Raw genomic sequence first — 13,786 nt, 5'->3', positions numbered from 1 at the left:
ATTGATATAAAGATAGTACTACAATTACAATATACACTGGTATGCTTCACACTATTACCAACAGCAAACAGACATTCATCTCATTTGGATGCAGGTGATAAACTAAACTATTTCATCTATTTTTAGACAACTTTTACATTAAACTTCATAAACTGTCAACCCTTCTTTTAGCGATGCCATGAGACTCATGTGTAAGGGCTCGAGCATGGAGAGCTGTGGGATTGTGTCTGTGAGGCTCTTTCTTCTGCAGGTTAAACTGGAGTCCAGGCTCAATCCCTGAGGACCCAGGTTCTTATTTACTGCAGGCATTACTGGATCCGTCTCCTATTATATATAGAGCCAGCAGCCTTTCACAGTAAATGGCCTAGTCACAGTTACAGCCACTGTCTGTGACTCTAGGAATATGCCAGGTAGGTCTATAAAGGCAGGAAATCAGGTCACCACGGGCACGGCATCAAAATAAAGTCCGGTTTATTCATTTTAGAGGTCTTCTTTCTTGCCTGTTCAAATGATGTGAAAAATATGAGGATCCCGTTGACCTAACCATCTCTCCACCGTAAACTGATACTTTGCTATCGTCGGGAAAATACTTTTAACTCACTTAAAATATTTTTTAGGAAACTGCTTTGATCGCAGTTCTCCGTTGCCTCTCCTTGCTATTTGTTCTTGTGTTTTTAATAAATAAGTCATACCACGACGATGAGAGGAGGCTGGTTAGAAATCATTTTCTAACGTAATGGTGCAGTCGCTGTGTGGAAGGCAATTTCAGCTCAACTTCCCCTAGAGAATGACTTCGTACTTATCATTAACTCAGAGATGTAATCAGCTCCAGGCTACCTGATTTTTCCTCATGACCTTTTGACATTGCCGCTGCCGGCGACGTAAATAAAGAGAGGCTCGGTCACATGGAGGAATGCGTGATTAATAGCAGGAAGTGGTACCGCCAACCGATCAAATTTGTACAGAACATGTATGTACTGTACATCCAGCGAAGTACTTGCAAATTAAACTTTTTACATACATCTAATTTTGTATTTTTGAGATGGTTTAGGTTGATTGTGATGTACAGTGCCCTGTTGATGTACTACCGTACCAGTGGAGCTGCAGTGTGTGTGTGTGTGCTCCGCTGCCTGCCATTCCTTCTCGTTACGGCAGCGTTCCCCAACTGGCAGGGGATTTTATTATAAGACTGTAAAAGTACCTTCAAATCAGCTCCAATTATTTAAATTTTGTAAATCTGTTCCAAAGTAATCCACGCATAATAGAGAGGTATATATGACTGTATACAGATGTAAGCCAGGTTCAATGGATTATGTTTCAGTAAAATATAGAATATTTTTGTGCTACTTGTGGTCAATTTGCAGTTTACAAATGATTTGTATGTGTGTTCCCGCCCCCCCTGACCATCTGTCAATAAAAAAATCCCTTCTTTAGAGTATACATGGGTTAATGCTTTTCCAGGGAGAATAGCAGCGCTGCCTCGGATTCACCTGTCGGCAAAATGTATTAAGGTGAATGTGTTAAGGTCATGTTACGAGAGAGAAGTGCAAAAAATAACACATTCTGTGAGATTAAACATGAGAAAGGCCACCCCCACCATGGTCATACTTTGGACTATTCCATCAATCTTTTAATATGGGTGAAATTGGAACGTCCCAAACTAAAATAGGGTGATGTATAGTTTTGTAACTAGCCAATTTGTAAGAAGTGTTTGATCGATACTCAAAAAACATTGAGTACCTTGTGGTGGCTAATTGGTAAAAGGGAAGGCAGCCTTAATCAGGGCAGTTCTGATTGTGCGGATTTAAGAGTGTACATGCGGGTATGGTGTATGGCGCAAACAGTGGAAACATTGTACACCTGAGGCTTACTCCCATTAAATCATATTCACCATAGATGAGACGACAGGTAGCCTAGTGGTTAGAGTGTTGGACCAGTAACCGAAAGGTTGCTGGATTGAAACCCCAAGCTGACAAAGTAAAAATCTGTTGTTCTTCCCCTGAACAAGGCAGTTAACGCACTGTTCCCTGGTAGGCCGTCATTGTAAATAAGAATTTGTTCTTGACTGACTTCCCTGGTTAAATAACAAAAATGTAATCTTGCCTTGAGGCATAACACCAATTAAAAATACATGACATGCTTAAATGTAGCTTCAGACTAACAGAGATATGTACTTTTTCTAAACATTGTACTGTATACTTACGCAGTGCAAATATGTATAGTACACCACACCTTTCACTATATATTTCCAACCAATCTAATAATTAAAATGACATGCACAAGTGATAATGAATTTGACAAAAAGTCTCTCAACCAAACATGAAGTAGTGTCCCTTTAGTGCTGGTGTGCGCCTAGTGTACGGAGCTATACTGAACCAACAATACACCCACTCTAATTGAGAGAGAGAGAGAGAGAGACAGAGAGAGAGAGAGAGACAGAGAGAGAGAGAGAGAGAGAGAGAGAGAGAGAGAGAGAGAGAGAGAGAGAGAGAGAGAGAGAGAGGGAGAGAGAGAGAGAGAGAAAGAGAGAGAGACAGAGAGAGACAGAGAGGGAGAGAGACAGAGAGAGAAAGAGAGAGAGAGAGAGAGAGAGAGAGAGAGAGAATCTGTGGCTAAAAGTGAGGATGACTCATGGCCAATTGCAGAGTCAACATGTGCATTCCAAATGGCACCCTACTCTCTATATAGTGCACTACTTTAGACCAGAGCCCTATAGAACCATATTCCATATATAGTGCCTTACTTTAGACCAGAGCCCTATAGAACCCTATTCCCAATATAGTGCACTACTTTAGACCAGAGCCATTTGGGGGACCCTATGGACCCCAGTCAAAAGTAGTGCACTATATAGAGAATATTATGCCATTGGAGATGCAGACTATGCAGGACAATGCCACTTGGAGAGAGTTGAAGAGGCGTGGGCCCAGAGAGTTAATATCAGAATGAATAGAAGATAATGATGTTCAGTCTTTTTGACTGGTCACTTTGTGATGTAGATGTGCTACCCCCCCCCCCCCCCCCCTTGACATGTAAACATTACTACTGTTCATAGTGTATTGTGTGATGTCAAGATGATGCTTGGGTTGTTCTACATTGGGTTTATGATAGAGTATAAGGAGTTACTAGACATGGTCTTTAAACGTAGGTGTACTTAATACATTCAATGTTCCACTATAAACATACAGTACATGCATACATCTATGTGTTGTTTAGAAATGGCATCATTAAATGCGCCTCTAACTGAAGTATGCAGGATGTCAGGGTGATTTCCCAGACAAAGCATTTTCAATGGAGATTCCCCATTGAGCTTGCTTTTTTTAGTCCAGTTTAGTCCGGTTCAAATCCAGGCTGAATCACATCTGGCTGTGATTGGGAATGCCATAGGACGGTGCACAATTGACCCAGCGTTGTCTGGGTTTGGCCGTCATTGTAAATAAGAATTTGTTTTTATTAACTGACTTGCCGAGTTAAATAAAATATTTTTTACTTGATCTGTGACCGGGAACCTGCCCCATTATGTATTTGTGGAGGAGAAGATGTGCCCTCTTCATCAAGATGTCCATACATTACACTGACTCTATCCATGAGAGCTCTTGATATGGCTTGTCAATCCAGATCCACGAAATTCACTGATCACAAACCCAAACATCCAGCCCGATTTAGCTAATACATTGTACCAGGGGCGCAACTTTTGATTTAGAAGTGGTAGAGGGGACATAATATTATTAGATTTTTTTTTTTAAATCCAGTTGGGAAAAACACTCCAAACAGCCGACCCGACCGCACAGAGGGGTCCACATGGTCCTAAAGCACGCCGTTGCTTCGTTTAGTATCACATTCCAATGATAAAACTGCCCCTGCATTTTATACATCCTGTAAGTTCCTGCCATTATTAATCCTATTACGGTTTCTGGTGTGTATGCCATTTTATCAGAGGTCTCGTTTACACTGAACCAGCAGGAAATGCAGTCGTCTCACTTTAGCACTTTAGCACGTTAGCTAGCACAGGAAGTAGCCTACAAGCTGTTTATACTGCATGGCCCTGTTTCCATGTAAGCCACTTCTGGTTCAAACAGCAACACTGTACAAGATTGCATCAGTCATTGTTAGGAGGGCCAATTATATACAGCTCCCAAATTTTCAGGGATAGTGTCATAGACAGCACACATCTACAGTTTCATTGGTGATATAAGATTGATGCAAAAGTGAACTGTCATAAAAAAAAAGGCAGCATACGATTTAATTTGTTTTGGTGCACTGTGACGTGCCACAGATGGTATGTCAATGTGTAGTGTGGACACACTTCAATTTAGTAACAACAAGGCTGTGTGATGCTGTCTATGCATCCAGCATCTCCTCTTACCCAACTTGGCAACATTAGTGCAAACAAGAGTTCATTGAATCATGATGGTAAATTTGCATTCAAAGCCAGGGGGCCCAAGTCATGGGAAAGCAATCCACATTCGATCTTGAACTACTTACAAGTGTGTGACAGTGCAAAGTGATTAAAGACGTATTTTTCACCCAAGGTTTTAATTTATAATCTAAGAACAGCTATCATAGACAGATATATGCTAATAAAACACATTTCAGTTATATCATCCACTCTCCTGTAGCTTTGTATTTACCGACAAAATGTTTACATACCTTTTACCTTGAGCATAGCATTGACAGGCAGCCAGATTGGATAAAGTGTCAACTGGTGCTGGACATAATGGATAAATAAAATCCTGATGCCTCTGAACCACCAGGCTTCAATATAAACAACACTTTTCTTCATTTCTCTCTTATCTTGATGTAGTTTATATAAAGAGTTGAGTAATAAGGTGCTTCCATAATATCCAACATGATAGTCCCACATAGGGCTGTCACATCATGGAATTTGGGGGAATTTTGGATGACGGTAATTGGCCAGCCAAATGGCCGCGGTCTCCGTAATAAATATTCACTAGAACAAATATAAAATAAAAAATACATTAACAGTAATTGTGCCAGCCGTAGCTCTACGCATATTGTATAGCCTAAATAAGATCATTGGGCCAAATTAAAGATTGGCAAGTAAACTATTTTCGGGCTTTATGCATGCATGTTTCAGGTTTGAGAAGATCGGAGATCTGATAATGCTTTGTGTTTGACTGAGGAAATCTCACTAACAGAACGCGTACTAGACAATCTGTGGCAGTACTGTGATTGCCACTGTTTCTGCATAGTAGTACCCACTGGGCACACGCTGGTTGAATCAGCATTGTTTCCACGTCATTACAATGAAAATACTGTACGTTGAACCAACATGGAATAGACATTGAATTGACGTCTGTGCCCAGTGAGTACATACTGTATTTATTCAAAATATGTCGGACTACTTCTTGTGTCATTATTGAGCAATCTAATCCCAAAATTAAGGCATTTAAAAACATTAGTCCGTGGTATTTTATTACTTGTAGTTATTTCTGTTAGCAATACACGGTCCTATTTTTTTGCAGGGCGCACTAGAAATTCCCAGGCGGGCACATTTTAACTGTTTGCAACGTGATCATATAACAAAGCAGACATAAGTAATGTACCAACGATAAATTCGAATCCAGATTGAAAATGAACATGAGGAGGAATGTTTTTAAAATGTTCAAGATGTTAGGAAAAATGTAGGTTAAAAGAGCTCGATGCGGTATAGGCTGTAAAAGGCGTGATTGGTTTGCCATGCGTAAATTTTCGTCTATCCATATGTTTCATATTACGATATTAGCCGTGTGGGATGAAAATAGCGACACATAAATGTTTAGCTTCAATGGTTTTGTGAGTTTTTCTTTAGCTTCCCTCCACCCAATAACTGTTAAACGAAACTTTGCCGACAGGTGCAGTTTTTATCCCAAGGGCAATAATCTAATCAGGAGAGTTCACATTTCTGCTCCAATCAAACATTATTCATTGTCGTGGATATCATGCATCCATACACATATATGATTAACTGAGATAAAGGATGAATAGATGCTAGTATACATTCACATAGTGTGTTAGTAGGCTACGGTACCATGGGCTATAAGTAAAGGCTAGCCTACCCTATGGACTGATTGTTCATGTAAATGCTGGGCTCGTTGAAGTGAATGCCCATTGTGTATCATTAGGCTTTTCTTATTATGTCTAATATGCGTTGCAGGTGTATTGGAATGAATAGTCCTGCAATTCTGTAACATCCTTAAAAACATGACCATGTGTGTCTGATAAAATACATGTGACACGGCGACTTTTTACGGGGGAACCAAACTGAAAAACTAGATTATGTTTAAATAAGTTATTATGCGGAGTGGCTTTGGTTTGAATTATTGTTCTTTTTACCATTGTGGTGAATGCAGTTATTAAACTATTGTGTAGTACGTCATGAAATAAAATAATTATATATTTAGTGTTATTCTGCAGGGACCGATTTGGGCGTAATATCGCGATAATTATGAGTTTACAGTAGACAGTAAACCCAGAAAACTGTGCGTAATTACGTCCGTATTTGATCGAATACTTTGAGGCTATCTGCACTGGACAGGACATGCATGGTGCTCACCATTACTTCTGCATGGGATCTACAGCACCGCGCCTATAGCATACCTACAATTTACATACCCATTGCAGTGAAATGTTTGTCAAATTGCTCATAATAGCGATACACCTTTTAAGGAGACATCTCCGGGTTAAAGAGGTTGTCAACTTCCAAAGAGTTACTGCGGAGCTTGAGTCTGAATTCTACAAAAATGCAGGAAAGTTTCGATAAATGTACCCATCTCAATTATGAAATGCTCTTTGAAAGCTGTAGCCTTTGCGATGCATGTCATGAGATTATATTTCAGGTAGAGTCATATTTGGCACTATTGTTATCAATATGCAAGGATGACAAATGCAGAATAGCCGCATGCAACAAATTTGCGCAACTAAGAAAGGAATGCAACTTTCTTATCTAAATGTAGTCTACAGCCTAAGTAGTTAGTAGTTAATAGTAATTACCTTGTTGCAGTGATAATAGTCCAAAGAGGTCAGGCAACTTGAATCAGTTGGTAATGTACATGAGCCCACGCTTGAAGGGGGTGCTGGATAAAATCTCACGTCCATCTCAGGGTCCGCAAGACTGACGGCATAAAAGCAGGTCCAATGCCTGTGACTCTCTCTCTCTCTCTCCCTATTTCTCTCTCTCTCTCTATTGTTGGACCAAACAAAAAGAAAGAGAATGATTGAAAGAAAAGGGGGTTGAGTCTATAAAAACACTATCTCCTCACATCCGCTGGTGTTCTCACTTCAGCACTATCAAGCTTCTGCGATGATGCTCTATGGATAAATAGGCTATATCTATTTGTGTTCGCAGAAGGAAAAATACGCGTAAAGTTAACTTTGAGTAAAAAATATAGATGTTTCAGCAACTATACATGAACAAACGTTGTAATTGTTTACAACAACCCAAGGTAAATGTAAAAAGATAGAACTAGATTGGCTATCTTTCCTCCCAAAACGTTCGTCTGTTTCTATTTTCCAGCGGCGCGCTCACTCCATGTCCGCTTTGTCATGTAGGAGTGTTGATCCATGCGTTCACTTGGAGTTATATAGTTCGACTACTCTTTTCCATACTGAATGCCATGCGACCCCTGCCGATAACAGAGGGAATATGGGGAGAAAGAAAACGAGATGAAGGGGGATGGGATAGGAACTATCAAGCTGATTGACAACCACTCTGGTTACACTGTGGTTCAAGAAATCAGAGTTTATGGAGATGATGTAGCTATGAAAATACATAGCCAGTCGATTCGGATAGCCTATTCCACGCCAACTTTGAGCTCAGTATAAGCTAAGTTATTGTCATGTATATCAAATCAAATCAAATGTTATTGGTCACATACACATGGTTAGCAGATGTTAATGCGAGTGTAATGAAATGCTTGGGCTTCTAGTTCTGACAGTGCAGTAATATCTAACAAGAACTCAAACAATTCCCTAACAACTACCTAATACACACAAATACGAGCTTTCTCGTCGTTGTTGGAAATCAAGCCCACTACTGTTGTGTCGTCTGCAAACTTGATGATTGAGTTGGAGGCGTGCATGGCCGCGCAGTCGTGGGTGAACAGGGAGTACAGGAGGCGGCTGAGCACGCACCCTTGTGGGGCCCCAGTGTTGAGGGTCAGCGAAGTGGAGATGTTGTTTCCTACCTTCACCACCTGGGGACGGCCCGTCAGAAAGTCCAGGACCCAATTGCACAGGGCGGGGTTGAGACCCAGGGCCTCCAGCTTGATAATGAGCTTGGAGGGTACTAATGGTGTTGAATGCTGAGCTGTAGTTAATGAACAGCATTCTTACATAGGTATTCTTGTCCAGATGGGATAGGGCAGCATGCAGTTTAATGGCAATTGCGTTGTCTGTGGACCTGTTGGGGCGGTATGCAAACTGAAGTGTGTCTAGGGTGGCCGGTAAGGTGGAGGTGATATGATCCTTGACTAGTCTCTCAAAGCACTTCATGATGACAGAAGTGAGTGCTACGGGGCAATAGTCATTTAGTTCAGTTATGTTTGCCTTCTTGGGTACAGGAACAATGGTAGCCATCTTGAAGCATGTGGGGACAACAGACTGGGATAGGGAGCGATTGAATATGTCCGTAAACACACCAGCCAGTTGGTCTGCCCATGCTCTGAGGATGCGGCTAGGGATGTCGTCTGGGCCAGCAGCCTTGCGAGGGTTAACACGTTTAAATGTTTTACTCACATCCGCCAGGGAGAAGGAGAGGGGGCTGGGGGCAGTCCTTGTTAGCAGGCCAGGACGGTGGCACTGTATTATCCTCAAAGCGGGCAAAGAAGGTGTTTAGTTTGTCTGGAAGCAAGACGTCGATGTCCGTGACTTGGCTGGTTTTCTTTTTGTAGTCAGTGATTGCCTGTAGACCCTGCCACATACGTCTCATGTCTGAGCCGTTGCATTGCGACTCCACTTTGTCCCTGTACTGACATTTTGCTTGTTTGATTGCCTTGTGGAAGGAATAACTACACTGTTTATATTCTGCAATATTCCCAGACCTCTTTCCATGGTTAAATGCGGTGGTTCACGCTTTCAGTTTTGCGCGAATGCAGTATTGACCCCAACCTCCTTTTTACTTTTTAGGCTAGTACATAGCTAGTTACATATTATAGGGACATGTCACATGTGCAGGTATTTTTGCAACAACAACAAAAACTTACAATTAAAAATACAAGTCTTCATGTCTGTCTCTAACATACCTGATGCAATTAATCAATGTATAGTCAAATCCTTAATTAGTGCAGTGGAATCAGCTGTTTTAGTGGTGGTCTAGATCTGGGACCAAATCACAGTGTCGGGCTGGAACCAGATCCCAGTGTCGGACTGGAACCAGATCCCAGTGTCGGACTGGAACCAGATCCCAGTGTCGGACTGGAACCGAACCAGATCCCAGTGTCGGACTGGAACCAGATCCCAGTGTCGGACTGGAACCGAACCAGATCCCAGTGTCGGACTGGAACCAGATCCTAGTGTCTGACTGGAACCAGATCCCAGTTTCAGGCTGGAACCAGATTCCAGGGATGGGCTAGAACCAGATCACAGGGTCGGGCTGGAACTAGATCCCAGGGACGGGCTAGAACCAGATCACAGGGTCTGGCTGGAACCAGATCCCAGGGACGGGCTAGAACCAGATCACAGGGTCGAGCTGGAACCAGATCCCAGGGAGGGGCTAGAACCAGATCACAGGGTCGGGCACAGGGAACCAGAAATCAGCCCGGGCATTTCGGACACATCAACCCATTGGGCTGGTGTCTGTGAAATGGGACAGCAGACAATTAGCGAAATTATTATATTTTTAAACACAAAATATATATATTTTCTCCTGTGAGACCAGCCCATGGGCTAAAGAGGCTGTGTTTAGACAGGCAGCACAATGCTGGTCTTTCCTTCACTAATTGGTATTTTAACCAATAAGATCAGCTATGACAAATATCTGATGTGAAAATATCTGATGTGATCGGTCAAAAGACCAACTTGTGATAAAAATATCAGAATTGGGCTTCCTGTCTAAACGCAGCCCAAAGTGACCAACCCACCTGCTTTCTGGATCATCCTGTAGCTGTCCATGAACCATGGTGGGCAACTTGCATGCTCTAGAGTTGAGACCTTGGCACCATTTTTTTTTTTAACGACATGTGTAATGGAAACGGCAGATACAGTATTGTAGAAATGTTTACGACATGTGTCATGGAAACGGCAGATACAGTATTGTAGAAATGTTTACGACATGTGTAATGGTAACGGCAGATACAGTATTGTAGAAATGTTTACGACATGTGTAATGGAAACGGCAGATACGGTATTGTAGAAATGTTTACGACATGTGTAATGGAAACGGCAGATACGGTATTGTAGAAATGTTTACGACCTGTGTCATGGAAACGGCAGATACAGTATTGTAGAAATGTTTACGACATGTGTAATGGTAACGGCAGATACAGTATTGTAGAAATGTTTACGACATGTGTAATGGAAACGGCAGATACGGTATTGTAGAAATGTTTACGACCTGTGTCATGGAAACGGCAGATACAGTATTGTAGAAATGTTTACGACATGTGTAATGGTAACGGCAGATACAGTATTGTAGAAATGTTTACGACCTGTGTAATGGAAACGGCAGATACAGTATTGTAGAAATGTTTACGACCTGTGTAATGGAAACGGCAGATACGGTATTGTAGAAATGTTTTCGACCTGTGTAATTGAAACGGCAGATACAGTATTGTAGAAATGTTTATGACCTGTGTAATGGAAACGGCAGATACGGTATTGTAGAAATGTTTACGACATGTGTAATGGAAACGGCAGATACGGTATTGTAGAAATGTTTACGACCTGTGTAATGGAAACGGCAGATACGGTATTGTAGAAATGTTTACGACCTGTGTAATGGAAACGGCAGATACAGTATTGTAGAAATTTTTACGACCTGTGTCATGGAAACGGCAGATACAGTATTGTAGAAATGTTTACGACCTGTGTAATGGAAACGGCAGATACAGTATTGTAGAAATGTTTACGACCTGTGTCATGGAAACGGCAGATACAGTATTGTAGAAATGTTTACGACCTGTGTAATGGAAACGGCAGATACAGTATTGTAGAAATGTTTACGACATGTGTAATGGAAACGGCAGATACAGTATTGTAGAAATGTTTACGACATGTGTAATGGAAACGGCAGATACAGTATTGTAGAAATGTTTACGACCTGTGTAATGAAAACGGCAGATACGGTATTGTAGAAATGTTTACGACATGTGTAATGGTAACGGCAGATACAGTATTGTAGAAATGTTTACGACCTGTGTAATGGAAACGGCAGATACAGTATTGTAGAAATGTTTACGACTTGTGTAATGGAAACGGCAGATACGGTATTGTAGAAATGTTTACGACCTGTGTAATGGAAACGGCAGATACAGTATTGTAGAAATGTTTACGACCTGTGTCATGGAAACGGCAGATACAGTATTGTAGAAATGTTTACGACCTGTGTAATGGAAACGGCAGATACAGTATTGTAGAAATGTTTACGACATGTGTAATGGAAACGGCAGATACAGTATTGTAGAAATGTTTACGACATGTGTAATGGAAACGGCAGATACAGTATTGTAGAAATGTTTACGACCTGTGTAATGGAAACGGCAGATACAGTATTGTAGAAATGTTTACGACCTGTGTAATGGAAACGGCAGATACAGTATTGTAGAAATGTTTACGACCTGTGTAATGGAAACGGCAGATACAGTATTGTAGAAATGTTTACGACCTGTGTAATGGAAACGGCAGATACAGTATTGTAGAAATGTTTACGACCTGTGTAATGGAAACGGCAGATACGGTATTGTAGAAATGTTTACGACCTGTGTAATGGAAACGGCAGATACGGTATTGTAGAAATGTTTATGACATGTGTAATGGAAACCGCAGATACAGTATTGTAGAAATGTTTACGACATGTGTCATGGAAACCGCAGATACAGTATTGTAGAAATGTTTACGACATGTGTAATGGAAACGGCAGATACAGTATTGTAGAAATGTTTACGACCTGTGTCATGGAAACGGCAGATACAGTATTGTAGAAATGTTTGACAGATCAACAACATTTTTAGGATTTCGATGGAGGGATTTTTTTGTTGTTGTGACAAATGATGATGGAAACTGTTTTCTAATACATTAAGATTGCTGAATACTTTTGAAGGTACGTGGAGCACGGGAAATCATCACATAACTAACTATAAGCTCCACTCCACATTTAATTTTGAATGCCTACTGTTTGCCAAATATATATTTATAACTATTAAAACAATGTTTCTTCAAGGATTGTCCTGACTTTCAAGAATGCCTTAATTGCTTCGCCTTGTTTTTCTGGTTCTTTGGCATGTTTCACCATGCAATTATTTCACATCTACAGGAGTACACATTTCTACAGGTTTCTCAGTTAACTAAGTAGGCTACTGTGTATCAATGGCTACATTTACACAGGAAGCCCAATTCTAATCTTTTGCCATATTATTGTCAAAATAGCTGATCTGATTGTTCATAAGACCAGTTAGTGGAAAAAGATCTGAATTAGCTGTGTAAATGCAGCCATAGAGAATCAGAGACTGTACATCTACACTATAGCCAATGGATGGGCAACTCCCATCCTCGGGGGCCTGATTGGTGTCACACATTTGTCCCAGCCCCAGCTAACACACCTGACTCCAATAATCAACTAATCATGGTCTTCAGTTTAGAATGCAATTATTTTAAGTCAGCTGTGTCTGCTAGGGATGGGAAAAAGTGTGACAGAACCCTGTCCCCCGATTACTGGAGTTGCCCATCCCTTCTACAGCCTATACCTGCCCTTCGTGATTGCCTTGCAAGTTTAAGTTTGACCAACTACTGATACAGTAAAGTGGGACCATTCTAAATGATGTGTTCTAAATCTATTGATAAACCATGAATGCTGATTGGCTGACAGTCGTGGTATATCAGAACGTATACCACGGGTATGACAAAACATGTATTTTTACTGCTCTAATTACCAACGTCTTATATCTACTGAGGCTGGAGCAGGGTCTTATACCTACTGTAGCTGGAACAGGGTCGTATATCTATTGTAACTGGAACAAGGTCTTATATCTACTGTAGCTGGAATAATGTCTTATATCCACTGTAGCTGGAACAGGGTCTTATATCTACTGTAGCTGGAACAAGGTCATATCTACTGTAACTGGAACAAGGTCTTATATCTACTGTAGCTGGAACAAGAACCTATATCTACTGTAGCTGGAACAATGTCTTATATCTACTGTAGCTGGACCAGGGTCTTATATCTACTGTAGCTGGAACAATGTCTTATATCCACTGTAGCTGGAACAAGGTCTTATATTTACTGAAGCTGGAACAAGGTCTTATATCTACTGTAGCTGGAACAGGGTCTTATATCTACTGTAGCTGTAACAAGGTCTTATATCTACTGTAGCTGGAACAGGGTCTTATATATACTGTAGCTGGAACAAGGTCTCTTTATCTACTGTAGCTGGAACAGGGTCTTATATCTACTGTAGCTGGAGCAAGGTCTTATATCTACTGTAGCTGGAACAGGGTCTTATATCTACTGTAGCTGCAACAAGGTCTTATATATACTGTAGCTGGAACAAGGTCGTATATCTACTGTAGCTGGAACAAGGTCTTATATCTACTGTAGCTGGAACAAGGTCTTATATCTATTGTAGCTGGAACAGGG

General features: G+C 41.0%; 1 protein-coding gene across 4 annotated transcripts in view; it reads right to left on the bottom strand.

The window, feature by feature from the left end:
* Positions 1-7,633, bottom strand: part of LOC139413844 (TOX high mobility group box family member 2-like) — a 186,172-nt gene extending 178,539 nt beyond the window's left edge. For 2 of the 4 annotated variants that reach the window (XM_071161640.1, XM_071161641.1), the window contains exon 1: positions 6,991-7,314. In XM_071161640.1, the coding sequence (XP_071017741.1) occupies positions 6,991-7,095 (105 nt within the window). In that variant the 5' untranslated portion in view covers positions 7,096-7,314. Of the gene's footprint in view, positions 1-6,990 lie in introns of all 4 variants that reach the window. The other 2 variants (XM_071161638.1, XM_071161639.1) reach the window with 2 other exon arrangements.
* Between the last annotated feature and the right edge of the window lie 6,153 nt (positions 7,634-13,786).

Source organism: Oncorhynchus clarkii, chromosome 7, assembly GCF_045791955.1.
Source record: "Oncorhynchus clarkii lewisi isolate Uvic-CL-2024 chromosome 7, UVic_Ocla_1.0, whole genome shotgun sequence".
NCBI classification, from domain to species: Eukaryota; Metazoa; Chordata; class Actinopteri; order Salmoniformes; family Salmonidae; genus Oncorhynchus; species Oncorhynchus clarkii.
Note: the sequence above shows the minus strand (reverse complement) of the source record. Positions and strands in the feature narration are given on the sequence as shown.